This window comes from Myotis davidii, unplaced genomic scaffold (genome assembly GCF_000327345.1).
Source record: "Myotis davidii unplaced genomic scaffold, ASM32734v1 scaffold17, whole genome shotgun sequence".
Taxonomy (NCBI): Eukaryota; Metazoa; Chordata; class Mammalia; order Chiroptera; family Vespertilionidae; genus Myotis; species Myotis davidii.
This window is the reverse complement of record NW_006288624.1, coordinates 1390035-1413838: the sequence shown is the minus strand read 5'-3', so window position 1 is coordinate 1413838 and position 23804 is coordinate 1390035. Positions and strand designations below refer to the sequence as shown.

Below are 23804 nucleotides of genomic sequence, written 5' to 3'. Positions count from 1 at the left end.
GAGATAAAGTAGGAAAGAAAGAAAAAAATTGTCATTTAACTTAGTTGTCTGTCTTGAACCTCCTTAGTTTTGACAAGTCATTAAACTGTGGGCACTCTCCCCCCTCCTCCCATGTGCCCATCTATATTTTGAAATTTAAAAAAAAAAATTGAGTTGTTATAATAAAGATGTAATAAGAGGCCTGGCATTTCTTTTAAATTGTGAGGAAATTTTTATGTTTAAAATAAGATTTTTAAAAATCCATTAAAAATATAGGAAGCAAATGAGATGTTCTGAAGGGAGTACCTTAGTAGTAATGGCCAAGGTTGGGCATGTCCAAGTCAGTTCAATTTGTTGTATTTTAGTTCCGGTTCTTCATTTCCTCCTACCATGGGTATAACTTCACTTAGCCTTAAAAAGACAATCACGCACAAACTGTTTTCTAAGGGAAATGAAATGTGGCAAGAATGAGCTTTTATCATGGTGGGATTGGTGTGTTGGCCTTTTTGAGAGCGAACGTTCAGGCAGTAATAGATGATTTATCTTGATTTCTGTGAGATTGTGCGAAATGTTGAAAGCATCTGGTTTTTATAAGAATCTACTTAGAATTATTCTTTCCGCTAGTGTAGTCTTTCTCTGAAAGGTATTTCATAGAAATAAACAGCATATTGTTTTCCTAGTTAAAAAATAGCTCGTAAGTTCTGGTTTGGATTGTGAGAAGAGTTTCCCTTTGGAGATGGACTGGTGCTTGCTTTGCATTTGGCTCAGTGGACTGGCTCCCTTCCATTCTGTGAGGGGCACTTCTCCATTCCGAGCTGTGGCCCCACGTGCTGCCTTTGGACGCAACAGTTAGCACGTTCCTCCACTTGAAGGCTTACCATTCAATAGGAGCCTGTAAAGTTCTGAAACGGAAAGGTAATCTGAACAATCTGACAGCAGAACTCTCCAGAAAGCGCCCAAGCCATGTTTAATTAGGTAGCAGTGCAGGACATTCTCCCTTCACAAAAGGTGGGGAAGAGAGGGAGGGGGTGAGAACAATTGGCATTTATCTGACCTGCTGCCCAGCCCAGCCCCCAAGCCCAGCTGGAGCTGGCTGGCCCCGCATTCTGCAGGCAGCCTGCAGTTTTTGAAACACCCCAAATGTTCCAGCCTTTAAATAGCAGCGAGTCTTCTAAAACGCTGCTGCGTACTGCAAGAGGAATTAAAGCGGCTGCCTTGCAGGCAGGAAGCCGACAAGCAAGATGCTTAATTATCGTGGAAGTAAGTGCTTGTTACCACTGCGTGGAGCGGGGAGCGAGGCTCATCCTCAGGGTGTCGGCGTGATTTGTAGACAATGCAGCCCTGTCAGTGCAGTGCTGGGTCAGCAGCATCTTCCCAACATGGATTTGGCAAGAATCTAAAGGCCACCCCTTGTGTCGTGTGTGGAGCTTGGGAAAGGGTCCTCTGCCTTTATTTCCGGGATGCACGCCACCGCGCAGGGTTCTGTGCTCGGGATTTGTGCCTCTCCCTCCTGACTGCTGTGCACCGAGGAAGTTGGTCTTCAAGGCCCTCGCCTGGAAGGATGCTGACAGCTCTTGGTCGCTCTTGGGGAGTCTGCAGAGGTCTCGCTACGGCAGAGGTCTAGTTTCTGCTTTCTTCATAAATGAGCGCCGAAGGGTGGGGTGGGTTGCAGTGCCTAAGGAAATGCAGACATTTTGTTAATTAGTGAACTAGCTCCAGCTTTAGGAATAGATGAAACTGGAGAGAGCTTGGCAAGAGGTGGTGGCAAATGCCGGATTCATTCTGAAATGTTCCTCCTCCGGTAAGTAATAGAGGATAACACAGAAGCGTGCTGGGTAGAGTGGCTCTCGGAAAACGCTGTTTATTTTCTCTCTGTTGTATTGGCTCTTGCCAACTATGTTAAAGCCTTTCTAAAAAAAAACAAAAGACAAATTAGGACTTTGAAATATAGATGTTAAAAAGTGAGTGCTGCTACATACTAAATAAAATGACTTTTCAATTTTTAGTCTTGTTAAAAAAAAACAGACTATGTATTGTTCAAGTACTGAACTCTGTGGGTTATGTCTCAAAACTTTTGGTCAGCGCAGTTGCTGGTGATGTGCTGCATTCTGGAGGTCGTTGGAGTCTGTAATTGGTCTGCCCTGGGAGTTGGAGCCTTAGTGTCCTGGAATGAGATCTCCCCACTCCCCGTTCTATGGAATAGCTCAATTAAGCTGAAGTATTAATACTCTTTTAAAATATATATACTTCAAAAGATGGATTTCATTAAACGCTTTCACTTTCTTTCAAACCTGCTTTGATAAAATACTGGGGCATGAGCTTTGAACCACATTCATTGTGGAGTCTTTTACTTTCATGTGTCTGGTTTTGGCAATTGCATATTTATTTTTAGATGTATTTATCAAATGCTAATTCCAATTGTCCTTCTCTTTCAGAGAAAGCATGGGATTATAGCAACCACAGAGTCCCAGTAATACAAGTTCCATTCAGTTTTTTCTGAAAGAAAGCCATCTATTAAAGTGAAGCAAAGGAACGATTGTGGATTATAATGTTCTGAAGATCTGGATTTTCAGAAGCTTGAAAATAAGGCATCGTTTAACCTTTTAAATGAAAAAGAGTAAGATCTCATGCAACTGCTGTATTTGCTGGAAACTGTTCTCCGAAAGGGAAGTGCACATTTAGAGCTGGAGATGATGGTCCTTTCCGCAGGGATTTAGGTCTGACCGCTTTCCCATCATGACCAGCTTGAAACGGTCGCAGACGGAGAGGCCTATTGCCACGGACAGGGCCTCGGTGGTGGGCACCGATGGCCCTCCCAAAGTCCACACTGACGACTTCTACATGCGGCGTTTCCGGTCCCAGAACGGCAGCCTGGGATCCTCGGTCATGGCTCCGGTAGGGCCCCCCCGCAGTGAAGGTCCTCACCATATCACCTCGACCCCCGGAGTCCCAAAGATGGGGGTCAGGGCTAGGATCGCAGATTGGCCCCCACGGAAGGAAAACGTCAAAGAATCTAGCCGTTCAAGTCAGGAAATAGAAACCTCAAGTTGCCTTGAGAGCATGTCCTCCAAAAGCAGTCCCGTGAGTCAGGGAAGTTCTGTTAGCCTCAATTCCAGTGACTCAGCCATGTTGAAAAGCATACAGAACACGCTGAAAAGCAAGACGAGACCATTGGAGAGCATGGACTCCAGATTCCTCATGCCTGAAGCCTACCCCAGCTCCCCCAGAAAGGCTCTTCGCAGAATCCGGCAGCGGAGCAACAGCGACATCACCATAAGTGAACTTGATGTGGATAGCTTCGATGAATGTATCTCACCCACCTACAAGACTGGGCCCTCCCTGCACAGGGAGTATGGTAGCACCTCTTCAATCGATAAGCAGGGAACGTCTGGAGAGAGCTTCTTTGACTTGTTAAAGGGCTACAAAGATGACAAATCCGACCGAGGCCCAACTCCAACCAAGCTCAGTGACTTTCTCATTGCAGGTGGGGGCAAGGGTTCTGGTTTCTCTTTGGATGTTATAGATGGGCCCATCACACAAAGAGACAACCTCAGGCTCTTCAAGGAAAGGGAAAAACCACTCAAGCGACGGTCCAAGTCTGAAACTGGAGACTCATCCATTTTTCGTAAATTACGCAATGCCAAAGGTGATGAACTTGGGAAATCATCGGATCTTGAAGATAACCGGTCAGAAGACTCCATCAGACCTTGGATGTGTCCAAAGTGCTTTGCCCACTACGATGTCCAGAGTATATTATTTGACTTGAACGAGGCGATCATGAACAGGCACAATGTTATTAAGAGGAGAAACACCACCACGGGGGCTTCGGCAGCTGCTGTAGCGTCCTTGGTTTCAGGACCTTTGTCCCACTCAGCCAGTTTTAACTCCCCGATGGGCAGCACGGAAGACCTGAATTCCAAAGGAAGCCTCGGCATGGACCAGGGCGATGATAAAAGCAATGAGCTTGTAATGAGCTGTCCGTATTTTCGGAATGAGATAGGTGGAGAAGGTGAAAGGAAAATCAGCCTGTCGAAGTCAAACTCTGGCTCCTTTAGTGGGTGTGAAAGTGCCTCCTTTGAGTCTGCACTCAGCTCCCATTGCACAAACGCAGGAGTGGCAGTGCTTGAAGTGCCCAAGGAGAACCTGGTGTTGCATCTGGACCGCGTGAAACGGTACATCGTGGAGCACGTGGACCTCGGCGCCTACTATTACAGGAAATTCTTCTTTCAGAAGGGTGAGTAGTTCTTTCTGAAAGAGTACTATTTGTTTTGTTTGTTTTTAAGTTGTGTGACATGAGATTTTCTTGTTTTTTCTCTTGATGGTAAAGTAGTTAAATGGGTATTTGCTGTGATGTATTTCTCTTTGTGATGTATTTCTATTTGCATTTTTATGAATTCCTTTAAGGTATTAAAATGTCTCGTATATTAAATACTCATTTTTTTAAAAAAAACATCTGATTTAGTGAATGAGGTATATAATCTTTGTGTAGAAGACTTGTGTATCCTTTAGGAATAAATGTTAAAGTTGAAAATATTTTAAATATAGTTTTATATTAAGGGATACAAAAACCATCTTAATGCTGCCTTTCATTAATGTAACACTTTTGCAATTAGTGCAGGACCATTGCTTTTCCGCCTCAATGTTCTCATCAGTTAATGGGAATTGTAATACATCTCTCTTTGTTTCACAGGCATTTTAGTGGGAGTTAATTACATTATTTGATAAAAGTCACAGAGCCAGTAAGTTTCAGAGCCAGGAATCAAATTTTGGTCTTCTGTATTTGAACATGTTGGTGACTTCCTTTCTAGTCTTTTTTGTTCTTGGGTGTGTATACACACACACACACACACACATTGTTGGGTTATAGTTTGTGTACCATTTTATCTCAGACTTTTAAGAAAGGCCCTGTGATTTGTTAAAAAGTCAATAGTTTAAATGAACGCGTAAGAGCTTTCTAATAGTGTTTTTGAGCAGCATTATTAATTGAAGAATGAGTTTGTCATATAAGCACCCAAGCTGGGAAACAGGATGCTGACCAGGGAGGGATATGCACTGTGGTCCGCTGGCTGGCTCAGTAACCTCTGCAGCCAGGTTGAGAGGCCCTGTATGCAGATGACTAAAGCAATGTTTTGATTTCCCACTTATTGTTTTGGAGTTTTTGAATCTTATTTAGACTTATTTTTCTGAATGACAGTACATTTCTAGTACTCATTATGGCTTTAGACTAAAACTTACCGTAAGGTTATTAGATGATAGGCCCTATTTTAGAGGGTCTCCTATTGACAAGGAGAATCTTAACTTGTTACAAGTACATACTAGTATGTCTCCTAAATATTTGAGGCAATGCTTCTGGAATTAATATGATAATGAAGACCCCAATTTCATTTTTAAGCATCCTTTATTCTCTTGGGATAATTTCCTGGAGTAGATTTTAGAAATCACTTTTTCTTATACTGTCCTTTAAGCTATAAGGTTTCTCAGTGTTGCCATCTTGGCATTTGGGGCCAGACAGTTCTTTGGAGGGGGGCTATCCTATGCATTGTAGGATGTTCAGCAGCACCCCAGGCCTCTATGCCCTAGATGCCAATGTGTGTCCTCTCCCCCTTCCCCAGTTGTGACAACCTAAAATATCTCCAGGCATTGCCAAATATTCCTTAGGCAGTATTATTGCACCTAGCTGAGAATGCCTGATCCATTGTACCTGGGGAAATTTTCACAGGTGTTTCTTAGCTGTCTGTGGGTGAAGGCCATCTTGCTGAAAATTGACATTTCAGGTCCAACACAAGAAAGAACATATTAGTTACAATCTCTTTTTATGTAGTAGTAGGTACTTTCCCCCCATTAGGCAGTATGGTAACAGTAATAATAAACATTTTCAAGTACTTACTATGTACCAGGAACTTTTGATATGACATGCATATTCTCATTTCAGCCTCTCTGCCCACTGTGGTCGGGATTGCTGTTGGTGACATTTTTCAGATGAGAACACTGGGCTTAAGTGACATTAGTGGTTTAGCTGTCATGGAGCTAGTAATGTTGGAATCGGGATTCCACCTCTGAGTCTGACCAGTCATGTTCTTAACCCCTGGGCTCAGCTCTCTACTGTATTAATGTAAAAGGAAGGAGTGTATGTTTATGTTTAAATCTGATAGAAATTTGTTTAAAGGATTTTTATCTCTCCAAAGTTGGGGATAAAAATTTGAATGCCTATATTTCAGAGTAATCCACTTCAGCTCGTAACACTTCATAAATTTAAAAGCCACCAATCCAAAATAGTTTCTAATTTGAAGCATGGAAAAGTACCCTCTTACCCAGCATAATTAGAACTGGTTAATTGAAAATACCTGTTAAATCAGGAAATCTTTAAAAAGTGTAAATATTCAAAATATTTTATTTTCATTAAAATATATAAAAGTATATTTGCCAAACTCTTGTGAGTCCAAGGACTTTTTCTTTGACAGTGATTCTACTATTTTGAGTCTATGTTTGTATTAATAGTATAAACCACAAGAGCACAAACATAGACACTAGCAAAGCAATCTGAATATTATAAAATCTTAGGTTTCATATTTTTTCTCATTTTTTTATAGCCATCTAACCCACATCTAATCCAACTTTTTTTTTTAGTGACTTGTCTTTATTAAGTCTTTCCAAAGCCTTCAACTTAGTTTTTAGTAGGAACGAGATTTATTTTTTGTGATCATATTCCATAAGCTTTCATAATATTTAATTAAATTCCATAATTACAGTAACAAGTCAACTGGTATATACAGGTTTGGAAGACACAGCCGACTCTTTGTCCAGCTGGTGGGAGCAGAAATCCCATGTGTGTGGTGCTATGGATTGCCTGCTAGTGCCATTGGGCATTCATCATCGTGGCTCACAGAGGGAACCCGGAGCAGTATTTAATCCAGGAGGTTGGCTCAGTGAAAGGCAGTTATATAGAGTGCCAGCTGTATTTTCTTGGGCCACACAACTTAGGATTTTCAACTCAAACAGGTCATTTGTCACAATATGATAATATACAGCAAATTATGACTATGGATAACATCATTTGAAGCTGATATTAAGCCCCCTAAAGTATGACTGTATATTAAAATATTTAATATCTATATGTTTATTGCTGTATAAAATATAGTTAAGTAATTCTGTCTTATAATTTTTATATACAAATTGATTCACTGCAATTAGTGCACTAACTCATTTTTCCTAATCAGAACCTTAAAGTGAGTCAGCCCTTTTGCAGGAGTACATCAATGCCAGGTGTAATTTATCTCCCAGCAGCAGGGTATAGCGCTCCTTGGCCTGGATCTCACTCTAGCTAGCCTCTTTATCACCACATATTTTCTCACCACATTCCTCTGTTTAATGCATTTCTGACTTCATTGTGCTAAGTCTCTAGGGAAAACAGTGTACTGTCAACATTATATGTAAATTTTAATTGTGTTTGGCTTATGTTTTTATAAACATCATTATTTGAAAATTTGGTCTTTAGGAGATATTTGGCTTCAACATGTAAGCCCAGACTATTGCTGCAAAGATCCCGGACCAACAGAGGAATCCCACTGTTTGCACTTACTAAAATAAGCAACACAACTGTCAATGTTCTTTTTTCCGGTCCTTTTACTTGCCCACTTCTCTTTGCTCTTTTGTAGTGTGTGTGATGTGTCTGCTGAGCCTCAGCGAGGAGTAAATGATAGTAATAATACAGCTAACATTTACTGTGTTATTACTTTGTGGTTTATGCAGACCTCCTCACTTAGTGCTCATAGGACCCCAAGTGAAGCTGTCAATGAGATAAGTCTAAGTGGTGCAACCTCAGCCTTCCTAGAGAGGCACAAACCAGGCAGTAGGAGAGCATTAAAATTAATCAATCTAGTCCTCTCCCTTTGAGTACATATATGTTTTGTATTTAGCTTTTATGTACATAGTCACCACAATCAAAGTACCAAGGTAATTTGTAAGTGGAAAATATTAAGTTATAGAATAATTGTTACTTTAGCCGACATGGCTGATTGAGGAGACCTTTTCCGAGCCATTACTCACTTCGTTTGCTGTTCCCATAACGGATTTTTTCATTTGCACTGACTACACAATTGTCTGTGAGGCATGACCTCCCTGAATCCCATTCAGAGAGATGCATCAATAGGAAAGAGAGGAGCCCAGGGGTTGCCTTAGCTGTGGTGTTTGTTGCCCCATTGGTCAAAATGTCGGTAGGGTATCTGATGTGAAATGGGGTGTCACTCTCAAAGTCAAGTTAGTGAAGATGCTCTGGTAGGGCAGGCCCTCCCTGCTGCCCAGCAGCCAGGAGAAACTGCCATTATCTGGGCCGAAGCTCATTTAAGAATATTTTCCACTCCCGAAAAGAGGGAAAACTGATGTATGTGCACCCGATAACTTTAAGTCACCAGATTTGACTGTTTTTATTGTTCACCTTCCTCCTATACCTCCACCTCTCCCCACCCTACCCCACCCCCATGTTTTGGAGCACACACGCACACACACACAAAAATCAAGTTCAGCAGTATGCTGGGCCCAGGATTAACCAGTTTGAGGACACCAGCAACTTGGATTTCAGCTCCTACTGTAATGTCCAGTTTTCTTTATTTACGTCCCACCCTCTTGTAATCATTTCTTTAGAATATGTGCACTTAACTTAATCTGTACTTGAAATGACAGCTTTAGCACTCTGATGTACTCTTAATTTTGTTCTCAGAAACTGTGCTTCAAGTTCCAGTTTGTTAACAAGCATCAATAAGTAGCTATTGTATGTTTTAGTGGAGTATTGCATGGTACTGCTAGAACATCAGGGCACCATTCAGCTAAGCTTGTTTGTAAAAGTCTTGCTTATTTTGTTCGTTTTCTTCTTCTTTTTTTTTTAATCCAGTGAGTATAGCAACATTAGGCTTGAAGAAACTATTATAAGATGTCTTCTAATTCAGAGTTTTAAAAAGATAATTCTTCTTCTTTTTTTTTTTTTTTACTGTTGAGACTATTATAAATGCCCCCCATTTCTTCCGCCTTTGTTTTCCTCCCCCATATCCCCATCACCCTCCCCCTAGGCCTTCACCACATTATTGTCTGTGTCTGTGGGTTATGCATATATGCATATTTGTTCTTTGGTTAATCTCTTCCAAGTTCCTCCTACACCTTTCCCCTCTGAGATGTCAGTCGGTTCCATGTGTTTAATGCCTCTGGATCTATTTAGTTTGTCAGTTTATTTTGTTCATTAGATTCCACATATAAGTGAGATCATGTGATATCTGTCTTTCTCTGACTGGTTTATTTCACTTAGCTTAATAATCTCCATGTCCATCCACACTGTCGCAAAGGGTTAAGAGTTCCTTCTTTTTTTATAGCTGCATAGTATTCCATTGTGTAAATGTACCACAGCTTTTTTATCCACTCGTCTACTGATGGGCATTTAGGCTGTTTCCAGATCTTGGCTATTGTAAATAACACTGCTGTGGACATAGGGGTGCATATATTCTTTCTAGTTGGATAACGGTAATTACTCTATGTTTAGTTTTGATACGCACAGTGTTATATCTCAAGTCACTCAAGTCAACAAGTCTGTTCCACTGAACCACAGTGTACTCTGTGCTCTTGAACGTAACAGTTAATTTCTGCCAAAAATTAATATGGAAATGTTATATATATGTATACTTGATTGTTTTAATGTCCTTGCCTTTTATTTTTTACTAGAGGCCTGGTGCACAAATTGGCCTGGCCTGCATGATCAGGCCCAAACTGGCTCTCCGACATCCCCTGAGGGGTCCTGGATTGCGAGAGGGTACAGGCAGGCCAAGGGACCCCACTGGTGCACGATTGGGGCTGGGGAGGGATGCAGGAGGTTAGCCAGCTGGGGAGGAACCACAAGAGGGCTCCAGGGCATGTCCAGCCCTCTCGCTCAGTCCCACTTGCCTGGACCCCAGCAGCAAGCTAACCTGCCAGAGAGTCTGCCCTCTAGTGGTCAGTGCACATCATAGCGAGTGGTTGAGTGGCTTTAGCATATCCTTAGCATATTACACTTTGATTGGTTGAAGGGCCAACTGGACACTTAGCATATTAGGCTTTTATTATATAGGATTGTGATAACATAAACTATGTGTAATTTGTTTAAAGGGAACTCTCTTAATTATGTAGTCCTCCTCAGGAGGATTTGAAGCACTAACTAACTTACTGAGAAACCAGCCTAGGAATGTTCTGTTGCTGACTTTTTACCTGCTCAGGGCTTCTAGTAGCAAGGAGGCCTTTAGGTTTGAAAGTTGACATGTTTACTCCTTGGAAGACAAACATCCTCTCCTTTCTTGGGTGTGATCTCCTGAGTCCCAACACTGCTTGTTTAAACCCTGACCTATTAAGCATTCAGGATTCTGTGCTACCTGTGTCATATCAGTCCAGAGGTTTGTGGAAGTTGGTGACAAGGACATGTGCTTCAACTGCTGTAGCCCAGCACATGAGCATGTTTTAGGATGGGTTGTTCTCCCTTCTTCTCTTACTCACCTCACCAGTTCCTGCCTCTCCTGGGCTCATGATGCCTGTGTGACTCCCTTCCTCCCCAAGGTGCAGGTGTTCTCCCTCCAATGCTCTGAGCCACCCTGTGCCCCTTGTTTCTGCACAGTGCTTTCCATGAGGCCCTGGTTCATAACCAGCCTAGGCTCTACCTGAAGGCCAGGACCACAGATTAGGTGGGCCCAGGTTTGTTTCACAGTTGAGTGAATGTTGGGTGCTGATGTGAAGTATAAGACTTATTGAATTGAGGAGCCAGTGTATCTTGCATTTAGAGCATCAGGTAGAGGCAACCAGGGCTCTCTGTCTATATGACTTTGTGTTCTGTGCCAGACACTGAATTAATATGTTATAGTTCCTTTTCCTCTCCTTTCAGGAAATGAGACCATAAGTCTGTGTGTGGTCGCAGTGGTTTTGTGGAAATTAACCAAGACCACCAGTTGATCCCCACAGACCCAAAACACCACTATGGAGACTGGTTTTTACTATTGTAAACTTTATTAGACAAAACTGATAGATGATAAAATCAGTAGGTGACAGTTTGAGGAGAAATAGGAGGAAAAGCAGGATTTGCATAATCTCAAGAGATCTCCCCAAAGATATATGTAAATAAGGAGAAAGATAGTAAGGTCATGATAAGGACACCTGGCAGACGCACCTTAACCAAGTAAATTGAGGTCTATGTCATGAATGAACCCCATGAAATGATGAACTGAAAAGGTTATGTCATTTCTGTAGTTCTCTTGCCCAAAATGCATAACCACAGGCCAGTCAGGTGAAATCACCAAGCCCAAATTGAGTAATAAAATCTTTTCGAAGTTGTCTAAGTATTCAGACAAGTACTGATTGAAAAATGGTTACAGACTGAAGAGGGCTAAGCAGTGGTTCTCAACCTTCCCAATGCCGCGACCCTTTAATACAGTCCCTCATGTTGTGGTGACCCAACCATAAAATTATTTTCGTTGCTACTTCATAACTGTAATGTTGCTACTGTTATGAATCGTAATGTAAATATCTGATATGCAGGATGTATTTTCATTGTTCGCGATCCACAGGTTGAGAACTGCTGGGCTAAGGAGAAGTAACAATCAAGGGCAACATGGGATCCCGAATAGGATTTCGAAGCCCAAAAAAGACATAGTGGAAAAACTGGTGAAATTTGAGTCAGTCCTTTAGTTAATGGGATTGTACCAATGTTAATTTCCTGGTTCTGATTAATGATGATTGTATGGTGTATAGCTACATAAGATCCATTGGGGGAGACTGGGTTTAGGGATCTATGGAAACTCCATGTACTTTTGCAATTTTTCTGTAAGTCTAAAAGCAGTCAAGATAAAAAATGAAAAACAAACCAAAAACCTTTCAGGTAGTCAATGACAGTGGTTAACACATGAACTGTCCATGTGAAAAAAGCAGTGCTTCCCCAACTTCCTGTGTCAAAGTGCATCAAGTGACAGCCATGCTTACTGATGCCCATATTTCAAAGAATTTTGTGCTGGTTTGTAGTCTAAAGCAGCAGTTGCCAACCGGTGGTCCGTGGACCACTAGTGGTCCATGAGGTCCAAAAGGTTGGCGACTGCTGATTAAGGAAACCCTTGGAGCAGCAGTCGCCAACCGGCGGTCCATGAGTCCGAAAGGTTGGTGACCACTGGTTTAAAGGAAACAAGGGCCCTTTCTGTCTGTTATTTTAGTACAGTTGATAACACATAATAGAACTTGTCACCTCTTTTCCAAATGCATACCTCATTATAACTTTAGACACAGTGAGCCCCCACATCCTGAGTAAGCTCAAAAATACTTTATTGTATCAACTAATTTCCTAGTCTTCTCATGGAGCCTCTTCTCATGGGGAGGCCATTCCTCTGAGCTTCAGGAGAATGAGAGGAGAGATCTTCCTAACTTGACTTGAATCCAAGTCAAGTAGAAGCATTTGATGATGTAAAACCATCAGCAGACGCAATCTGTTAATTCATATGGACAGTTAGTCATCAAGCATGTAGGCTATATGTGGTCCCTGCACTCATAGCTTCTGCTTTGACTGGATTTCTGCCAGTATCTGAGGGACTTCCTTCCAAATCCTTCAAAGCCATTTTATATAGGAAGACTTCTTGCTGTATATCTCTGGTAAGGGGTTTTAAATACAAAGAAATTGAGATAGAAGCAGGTGTTTCATTGAAATTGCTTTCCTTTGGATGTTAATTTTTTTTTCTCTGAGCTGGCATTTGAATTAGAATTCACTAACATTAGAAGTAAAGATTTTCATTACTATGCATTACTACTAGTATAGTAGTTGCATTACTGTAAATAAAAATATTATTTATAATCATTGACATTTGTAAATCAAATACATTTTTATACTTTAAAAAATCTTCCTATTATAAAAATTATATATTCATTACAGAAAAATTAATAATTGTAGAAAATAAGAAAATTAATCTTGTTTTATTACTAGATTTTATTTGTCTCATCTTTTCTAATACATGCATATTCATTTTTAAACTAAAGGATCACTAAATACTATCATATATTTTTCATGATTTCATAATTGGTTATGCTATCATTTATTTAAAGTTTCCAGCTTTTGTAAATTCAGGTTTTCCAATTTCTCGTTGTCATAAATAATACTTATATCAGATGTCCCTAAGTTTTTTGCTTTCCTCCTCTGCTCCCTTCAATGACCTTTTCCCAGTTTGGTGAAATCTGTGGACTGCCCTTAGAATAATGTTTTTAAGTGCATTAAGTAAAAGCACAAAGCAATGTAAGCATATTAAATACAGTTGCAAAAGTGCTTAAAATTTAGTGACATAGTAATATCTATACTTCTTATTGCAATAACAAATTATCTAAATTCAGGTCTGATAACTACCATAATTTCAAAGTAGTGAAGAACATAATCGATACTTGATATGTCTGCAATAATTGTAATGTGGTATGATTCCTATTGCTGTCAAAATCACATGTACAGCTAATATTACTGTAGTTTGTTGTCTACATTTATAATGGACAGAAATGCTACATTTCATTTAGAAGTTAGTGAAAATAAAGATATAATTTTTTATTCAGGTTCATGAACCCCCTAATTTCTATCCATAGAGAAGTTTAAAAACCTCTGGCCTTATATAAATGACCTCGCTATGTAATTTTCTTAAAAAAATCCTCACCCCAGGATATTTTTTCCATTGATTTTCAGAGAGAGTAGAAAGTAGGGGGGAGAAGGAGGGAGAGAAATATTGATGTGAGAGAGACCCACAGATTGGTTGCCTGCCCGCACATGCCCCAGAGATAGAACCTGCAGCCCAAGTATGTTCCCTTGACAGGGAATTGAACCCACAACTATTCAGTTCTTGGGCTGGCACTCTAACCATTGAACACACCAGCCAGGGCTTGTTATGTAATTTTTTTCCTACACATTCAATTATTTCCATAAGGTAGAACCCTATAAATTAGATGGTGTGAACTTTACACGAGTTCTTAAGAAAGCTTAGACCAGAAAGCGTAACTAATGTGTTTAAGACTATAGTTTTAACATTTTCTTGCCTGCTTTGAATATTTACAATTTTATTGTTGAACATTCATTATAGGCCCAAAATGTTTTTATTTCTTTGATCACTAGTGAGATTGTATATTAAAAAATATAATTATCTGCTATTTGTTATAGATTGATAATGGCCAATAAAAATCTTCCATTTTGATTCTGTTACTCTTTATTTTTCCTTTGTTTCAAATAGAGTTTTCTTTGTACTTTTTCTTAAATCACTTTGATACAATTTATTAATGTCAACATAACTTCATATTAAAGCCTACCTTTTATTGGCAAGTTAGGGAGTCATTAGAGGCTGTTTAGTCACACGCAGATTTAAGCCCCACTATTTCATGCAGTTTTGGCAAACAGACCACCTTACCTTTTTTTTCCTTTTTAAAATTTTTATATTTCAATTATAGTTGACATTCAGTATTATTTTATAATAGTTTCAGGTATACAGCATAGTGGTTAGACATTTATATAATTTATGAAGTGATTCCCCCCAATAGGTCTAGTAACCACCTGGTACCATATATAGTTATTATAATAGTATTGGCTATATTTCCTGTGCTATACTTTACATCTCCATGACTATTTTGTAACTACTTCTTAATCCCTTTACCTTTGTCACCCAGCTCCCCAAGCCCCCCAAGCCCTCTACCATCTGGAAACCATCAGTTTGCTCTCTGTATCCATGAATCCGTGATAGACCACCCTACTTTTTAAGTTACTTATGGAAAGAAGAATTGGAACCTCAGAGTGCTGTGCACTTTATAATGTGGACAATTACTCTTGTGCAATATTAATTATAAACTTAGGGGAATGCTTTGGGACAGAATTCTGGCAGGTGGCCAGTCCTGTGTAAATGTCCATCCATTTCTCTGACCTGCTTTTAATTATGATGCAAAGTCTTCGGCTATTTAGTTCTCATGGAACCTCCACCCGTATAATTAGGATGAGCCCTTTGAGGGTCAGAGACTGGGACTCTGGGTGGAGTGCTTCTCTGAAAGTGCCATTCTTTAACAGTTGGACTCTTAGTGCCTCCACCTGGGAAATCTGTTTCACTTGAATAGAAGAGTATGCTGCTGCTGCCTTTTTCTTTTAATTCTCTTGACTTTTGGACCTGCCATATATATTAAGATGTAAGTTGCATGAAAATAAAACAGCTGAACAACTTGAACCCAATAGGCAAAGTTAAACAGCTTTATCGAAGCATGTGTTAGTGTCTCATCCAAATTCTCTATCTCATGAAAATATTGAGCTAAAGAATATTGAGGGTCGAAGTTTATGTTGTTGACCGTACTGACAGTGGCATTCTTGTAGCCTACCAAATAGACTGTTTTAAGAAAAAATAGTTTAAAATGGTGAAATGATCTTAATTCCAGCTAGTAAAGTTAAGTGGTCATTGTTTTATTCTTTATTAGTATCTTTAGTGTCCCCCTTCTATGGTGACTGAAGATGCCTTTTATAGAGAAAAGGAGTTTTCATTTTTCCTTCTGCAAGGTCAGTTAGGGTAACTAAGAGTAGAATGTGAATCTTTTTGTGATTTTAACATCTATTGCTATATTAAAACACACTAGAGGCCCGGTGCACAGATTCATGCACCCGTGGGGTCCCTTGGCCTGGCCTGCGCAGATCCGGCTGAAACTGGCTGGCCGACATCCCCTGAGGGTTTCCAGATTGCCTGAGGGTGGTTCTCAGGAGTTGCACCCTGGAATCGGGCTCCCTCCTCTCTGGTTCCAGGTGCGTCACCTGAGAACCGCAGCTGCCAAGTCACCACAGCTCAGCAGCTCCTGCGTTGAGCGTCTGCCCCATGGTGGTCAGTGTGCATCATAGCTGCTGGACAGTCGGACAGTCCGGACGGTTGGATGGTCACTTAGGCTTTTCTATATATAGATTGTTACATTATAACACACACACAAGTAAATAAGTGCTTTCTGAAATGGGTAGTGCCAGTCCACAGTGCCACCAGTGGTATATGAATGAATGTATTATGCCCCTACCAAGGACTGTTTGGGGCTTCTGAAATGTTGTCACTAATTTTAATAGGTGCAAGATAGTGACTGTTACTTGCTTTCTGTTTCTTTGATTTGTGTTCATCAGTTTGTTTTTCCTATTTAAAATTCTAAGTTAACAATTCAAAATAAATATTTGAGCCATGAATTATAACTTTACATGTTTTATATAAAGTAAGAATATATTTTTGCTCATAGTTATACACAGTCCAGATTATGCTAGTGTCCCTAGGGAAATGCACAACTGATATTAATATGAAGTCTGCAAATACCATGAAAAAACCAGTACAGGCGACCAGGATTCACTGGTTGAAGCCCTACAACTCTTGTGATTCTATTTTTCTTTACTTTTTTACAATGAAAATGCCAGGCTTAACTTCTTTTGCCTTGTGCCCACATGCTTATCTGTGGGTCATAACCCCATGTGATGTGAAGTGTGCTTGATCTAATTACTTGGTGCTTTGAACTGTTTACTATTTTTCCTCTCTAAGAATGTGAAATTATTATTTGTTATTGGAAATATGTCAACCAAGAATATAGCTATTTATGTGGAAAATTCTAGTGATGGCAGAACTGATCACTGGCACTCTTTGTACCATCCTTGTTAAAACCCAAGAACCAGAACTAATAAGAAAACCTCAGGCTAAACATCTGTTTAGGTGTTAAATATGAAAAATAAAGGCAGTTGGGAAATCACCCCTATATGGAAAAAACATTAATATCTCTCCCATTATACACAGTGAATCCTTCGCTCAATAGTACATCAAGGAATAAAGCTTTATGTATGATCTGGCTAGTTAATCCCTTTAGGTACCAAATTTTATTTAACTATTTTATTTATAATACAATTTTGGAAACTTGGGAAGATAATGTTCTATACAATGGCTAAGAAAATGAACTTTGGAATCAGTAGTTCAAATAATGTGTTTGAACTCTGGCACTGCCGTTTACTAGCTGTGGCTGGGAAGTGGCTTGCTCTCTCTAAATCATAGTTTCCATATCTATAAAAACGAAGGAAATACTGTATTTCCATGGTTCGATATGAATATTGGAGTGCTTGGCAAAGGGCCTCACTTTGCTGCATTGTATCTAATATAGTGATTGCAGTATTGGTTTGAGGCATTCCAGTATGCTGGCACTAAAATCTCATTATTTTTGGTCATGTAATAATGTAAAACCTGCATTTCAAGTCATCCATTAGCAGATTTACCCACCTGACCATCCAATTCCTCTTCCCTTCCTCTGGCTTTCATCCTCCCAAATTCTCTCATCCAGGGCTCCCAGCCTTTCTTAATACTCATAGGCTGCGGCTCCCCTGTCCTGGCTCCTTCTCTTCCCCTTCCATAAAGGCAGAGCTGATTGTGGGTCTGGCTGGAAGAGCTCTCTGCAATTGGTGGATAGCTCCATTAGTGAAGGAAGGAGGTAAATGGCTGGTAGGAATAGAAAGATGCTGCAGCCTGGAGCAGGTAAGAAGTGCTGCCCAAAGGCTGTGGTCTGAGGGGACGGGACTGCAGGCCAGTGACATCAAGGGACAGGCCAGAAGGACTAGACTGAAGGCATCTCTAAAAGGCTGGTGTTTTAGTTAAAGAAAAAAAATCTGAGTCATTTGTCTTGAGATCAAAGTTTAAGGACTTGAAAATTCAATCTAAGGTGACTGCTGACCCAGCCTCCTCTGCACTGCATTAGGATTTTGAATGAAATCAAGTGTTTGTGTGTCTGTTAGGAGCAAACAGTGGACAAAAACAAAACAAGGGTGTTACTGTAAGAATAATACTTACTCAAGTTGACTTTTTGAATAAGCAGAGTCTAATCATGATAGTAGTGAATTTAACACAGGAAACCAGCCCAGAATCTTCTACACCAATGAAACTGAAGTAGTTGAAGGCCAATGGAAATGCTTTTTTGGATATAATAGCTAGAGTTCTCTTTTAGTAAAAAAGGATGGATGTTTCTGCACAAACACACATAAGTTTTGAAAGCTCTTCCCAGAGTTATCAAACCAGAGATGAGTGTGTTTAAAGATAGATTCTGAAGAAAGTGTTAGAAAGTTAGTGTATAATTTTCTCATCACCATTCCCCCAACTCAGAAATGTACTTCCTAAGCAGCTGGGGAAAATTGCACAAAAAAAGTCAGTGTTGATGATGACACATACACAAAAAAAACCATTTAAATGATCTTTAATTTTTTGGTTTTTAAAAAATGAACAGTTGTCATTTTTATGTAGAGTTTAGTTTCATTTTAAGATAACACTTATTTTATCTGATAATTTATACTAAGATGATTGTGTTTAATATTTATATTTTTATAAATTTACATTTTTGTGTTGTAACATTTTTAAATTTTTGTATTTGAAATGTGTTAAATATTTGGTTTCACTAGTTTGTATTTTTATGAATTTTAACAGTTTGAAATAAAGTATTAGTTTTAATATACCAAGTAAACACTTTCATTGTGCTAAAGTATTCAATCACTCTTTTAGAGGATGTCTAAGTAATATTTCAGATTAGACATGGAGGATGAGAGGACTTGGTCAAATAAAGAGTTGTTGTGGGAAGAATGTTTGGATAGAATTTTTTAGGTGAGAAAGGGCAGAGTGAGTTTGAACAACAGAGAAGTTCCGTGTCAGAGGTCCTCTGTTGAGAGGATGATGGAAAGGTCTAAGTTGAAATGAGTAGTAGGCTGGTGACAGGTTCGGAGGGCTTTGGGAAGCCATGAAAGTATGCCAGGGCCCTTGGGAAACCCTGGGAAGGATTTTAAACTTAGTAGTGATGGTCAGATTTGCATTCTACAAGGGTCATCTGGCTGCTATGTAAACTAATTGGATAAAAGCAAACCAGGTAGAGGATTTACAAACATCCAGGCAAATGGTGATGGGGAAGTCAGTGGCTAAGGGGTGGACTAAGTAGATAGATTTAAGAGAGCTGTAAGAACTTCAGTTTGCAGGCATGACACTGAATCTGGTATGAGCAATGAGGTGAATGTAGTAGCAGTCGGTAAAAATCAGGCTGCAGGGAGAGCTTCGTAGGTTTGGTGGAAGGTGATGGGGTCACTTTTGCAGATGTCCACAGGACGGACAAATAGCGTTCCACTAGGTAGATGCAGAGATTGAGGGCTCAGAGAGGCCTGGAGTGAGCATGTAGACTTTTGACCATAAGCAGCATTGAGATGGCAGTTGAAGTTCTGAGAGTGAATATTCAGGATGGGAAGAGGAAGGGAAACTGAGTAATAGCCAGAGTGATAGAAGGAAAATCAGGAGAGAGTGCTGTCACAGAAGCCAGGAAGAGTGCTTCTAGAAAAAAAAATGAAGTGATCCACTGTGGCAAATGTTAGGGAGAGTTTGAGCGAGATAAGGACCAACCTATCAATTTGTTTTTAACTTTAAGGCTATCATTGGTTACTGCAGTGGAAGTCAGATTATAGTAATTCTAAGGTGAGGAATTAGGCAGCCCTTTCAAGAATTCCTGAAGGAGGATAAAAGTGTTGCCGGTGTGTTATATTTAAAGATAAAGAAGACTTGAGCTTGATCAAGTGATGATGGAAATCAGTGAATAGAGAGGGAGAAGTCAAAGGTCAAGGGAGGGTAGTCAAGGCATCAGAGCCCCTGGGAAGGTGGACTGCGTGGAGGTCAGCCTTTAGGGTGAGATTGAGTTCTGGGTTGTAAAGAAAAGGAAGCAAAGGTCTGGATCCAGGTAAGTTTGCAAGTATGATGGGAAATGAGGACATTGGCTTCTGAAGGGGCTTCTTCGTTTTCTCTGTGATTTAGACAGCATTAGCATGTGCTGGGATTCGGGTGAAAGCAGGTGCGGGAAGGTTGAAGGAGAACGGAGAATGTTTGAAATATCTGCTCTGGAGAAGGGGAGCTGGTCAGGGACAGCTTGGGAATGAGTTGAAGTTGCTGAAGAAGAATTGGCCGTGGCCTGAGATACATATTTATGAATTTCCCCGCAGTAGAGACAGCAGTCTCACCTGCACTTCCTGAGATGTGTTGGGTGTGAGTAAGAAGTTCCTAGAGAGTTGGCTTTCAGTTGAATCCCTGACATGCAAGAAAAAGAATGTAATGGATGTATCTCACACTCATCTTGATCCCTCCACTGTCGTTCTGTGCTGCAGTATTGAATTATCTTCTTGCCCGGCCGGTGTGGCTCAGTAGTTGAGCGTCAGTCCATGAGCCAAGAGGTTGCCTGGTCAGGACACATGCCTGGGTTGTGGGCTCGATCCCCCAGTAGGGGTGTGTGGGTCCCTCCCTCCGCCTCTCGTTATCTCTCTGTCTAAAATCAGTAAAAAACTTTTTTTTTAAAATTACCCTCTGAAGTTACTGAAGTGTGAATGGCCCCGGACTGCTGTCTGTTATTCTTTAAGTTCTTGTCTGCTTTCTTATACTATTTCAGCCTTCTCCCTTTCTGTTTTCTTCCTTGTTGTCAGTTGTTCCATCACATTGCTGTCTGCATGCAAGTCTGTATCAGCCCTACACTCTGGACTTTGTCAGCATCTGGAACTATCACACCTCTGGGCTTGAAGACCAGACAGCCAAGCTTATTAAAATTATGTGCAAAGTAAGAGTCAATCACCTCTGAGTGTGATTCTCACAGCTGTGCTTTGAGGATGGACCTGAGTGTTTGTACATAGATTTTGTGACATTTATTGGGTTGTTTCTCAGTTGTATATGAGATGTTTGTTCCTGTATTTCCACGTGCTTTTCTTTTTTGAATCTCCATAGATTATGATAACCTTCTTAAAGAGCCCTCAATATTTATGATTATATCCTTTATAGTTGATCTTTAGTACTTGCAAAGTATTTTCATATGTATTACCTAAATTTTAAAACTACAGATTCAATGTTTTATGCTGTAATTTCTAATTCTCAGGATTTTGTATGGGAATAATGTATATTTTCAAATGTTATGCATTTTGTATGAGAATAACATACCATGTCATAACTCATATAGTCATGTCACATGTAAATGATACAGAATGGTGTAAAGTAAGTGTTTTGGAAGTTTGAAAAATGGGTTATTTACTCTAGCTTTTCATATATTTCTGTGTTTTATGGACTTCCTCATTTGTGAACACCTCATATATCAATTTTTAAAATTTTAAAAGAGTGTATGCACACATACACAGGTGCATAGTAAAAATCACTTTTTAAAATTTTCTGTAAATTCATTTAATTTTGATCCTGACCTTCGTTCTTGTCAGGAGGAAAGTAAATCAGTCATAAGGAGACTTCCCCCAAGGTTCTGCTAACGTTTGGGGTCTTGAAGAGAATTCTCTGAATCATAATAAGTCACCTGGCCACACAGGTTACCTAGGAGAGGCCCGTTGTCCCAGAGCACACATGCCCTCCGGGTCCAGTGGCCTCGTGGGATGCATTGGTGCTCACTATATGGACAGCCATTGGTGAGGCCCAGTGCTCTGGGACGGAGCTCTTTTCTCCGAGCCCCTTTGCCGTTGTCCCTGGGCTCCCTGGGACCAGAGTGCTGCTCAGTGATGCACAGACCTTCTGCTCCAATCCAGGGAAATGTTTTTTCAATCTTGGGGAAGTCCCTCTGTCTTCAAACTCTGTTTTCAATAGACTTGGGGGATTTTTTGTTTGTTTTGTTTTAAAGAAAAACTGAATATCTCAGACACAAACTTTCCCTTCGGCAAGGAAGAACACATAGTGTAGCCTATATAAATGGTAGAATGTAGGGAGAAAAAGCAAAGAAACTCAACAGGCCACCTCTCTTCAGTGTTACCTGCTCTAAAACTATACCTGTGTAGCCAAGGCCTTGTTTTTATAACACATCGAAGAATATTGATGTTTGTTCAGTGTGTTCGCATTTTATTGATATAATTTCTGAGTGATCTGAATGTCCAGCACAACATCACATTTTAATTTTGTTTTGTCTTATTTTACTTAAGAACACTGGAACTATTTTGGGGCTGATGAGAATCTTGGTCCAGTGGCTGTGAGCATTCGAAGGGAAAAACCAGAAGAAATGAAAGAAAATGGATCTCCTTACAACTACCGAATAATATTTAGAACTAGCGAGGTAAGTTGCGAATGAGAAAGGTGAGGCTTAATGGAAGTGAGAAAAAAAGTACAGTGGTAGCAGTAACAAAGCAATTAAATTTAATATCACCTGATCACAAATGTCTCCGGAAGACACAAAGCCCCCTTTCATTCATTCTGGTGGCGATAGGGGTGGACAGAATGCTTAGAGCTACAGCCTTTCTTTCCACTGAGCTCTGGATAGATGCAATAAATGAATGGAAGTTTTGATTCAGAGAAAGATATGTCCATTGCGTGGGGCCCAAGAAATTGGAGCCCTCAGAATCTCAAATGGGATATCTCCTGTCCTGCTGTGGTGGCCAGAAAGTGGAGAGCCAGTGGAGGAGCTGGGGTGCTCACCCGTGGGAGCGCGTCACCTAGGACTCAACACACTCCTTCAAACGAATGCTTAGGGTACTTCGTGACTCAAGGGAGGGTGAAAGACTTTCCTCCTCCTCCTTTCATTTCGCTATCTTTTGGACCTATTCTCTGAGGCCTAGAACATGCACTATTGGAACCAGAAGCTGTGTGATGTGGGTGAAACAGGCTGCTGGAGCAATTTAGGAATCTAAGTACACGTAATATGTCAGTTTTTATTTTTTAATGAAATCCAGGTTCAAAAAAGAAAAGGAAAAATAAAACTAGCCAGCAAAGCATTTCTTAAAAAGCCAAGAGCAAATTTGGGATTATGAAGTTCTGTTGTGTTTCTAAACATAAATTACTGTGCCAGTTATCCACTTATTACCTCTGAGCACTTAGGATCATTGTTATACACTAATGCCTGATACCCCCTTGAGGTATCTAGAAAATAATAGTTTTGAAACTAGTTTAAATGGGGCATTTGGCTTTACTTCTCCCATTGAATTTCAGAGGTTGGCCTCACTTAGTCATTGTTCCTAAGCTCAAACTCTGGGGAAATTAAAAATAAGATTTTTACAGGCATGACTTTAATATCTTAATGTGTATATATAGCAGCCAGAGTGAAATGAAGATTAACATGCTCCAGTGTACTTTTCTTTATGCCAAAGCTAATTGTAAGCATGTCAATCCTCCTGTTGACATGAAAAACAGAGAACACTCTGTGTTTTTGAAGTTGGTTGAAGGTAGTTAGTCGTTTCCAGCTTCTCAGATCCACCAGATTCCTATGAGCCGCATTAGCTTACACCCAAGTATTTCTTTTTGTCCTCCCAAGGCTGCTCTGATTTAAGGCCTCTATCTTAATATTCCTTTTCTACTTTTAACCCATTTAAAATTTTTCTTCTTGCCACTGTCCTATCATCCTTCAGGCCAGAAGTTGACGTTTTCTAAATCAGCACTCTCACAGTGGTTCTCAACCTTCCTAATGCCGCGACCCTTTAACACAGTTCCTCATGTTATGGTGACCCCCAACCATAAAATTATTTTCTTTGCTACTCCATAACTGTAATTTTGCTACTGTTATGAATCGTAATGTAAACACGTGATATGCTCTATGTGTTTTCCAATGGTCGCGACCCACAGGTTGAGAACCACTGCTAGAGCCTGTCAATGATTTCCATGAGTGTACCTGTCAGCTTGCCTGGCGGGCACTCCACACCCAGCCCCAGCCCCTCTCTCCAAGGTTACTCCTGTCCTATACCAAGGTGACCCCTGAGCTGGGATGGTGACCCACACTGACTCTTCCTTCCCACCTCCGTTCTTTCCTCTCTTGCCACCTTGGCCTGGAGAGCTGCACCTGCCCCTCCCTCCGGGTCCCTGGTCTTA

At 40.3% G+C, this 23804-nt stretch overlaps 1 protein-coding gene across 8 annotated transcripts in view; it reads left to right on the top strand.

Annotated features, from left to right (window-relative positions):
- Positions 1–23804, top strand: part of SIPA1L1 (signal-induced proliferation-associated 1 like 1) — a 339956-nt gene that overhangs the window by 205200 nt on the left and 110952 nt on the right. For 7 of the 8 annotated variants that reach the window (XM_015562016.1, XM_006760733.2, XM_006760732.2 and 4 more), the window contains 2 exons: positions 2415–4213; positions 21932–22062. In XM_015562016.1, the coding sequence (XP_015417502.1) occupies positions 2716–4213; positions 21932–22062 (1629 nt within the window). In that variant the 5' untranslated portion in view covers positions 2415–2715. Of the gene's footprint in view, positions 1–1148; positions 1781–2414; positions 4214–21931; positions 22063–23804 lie in introns of those variants that run through there. The other variant, XM_015562019.1, reaches the window with a different exon arrangement.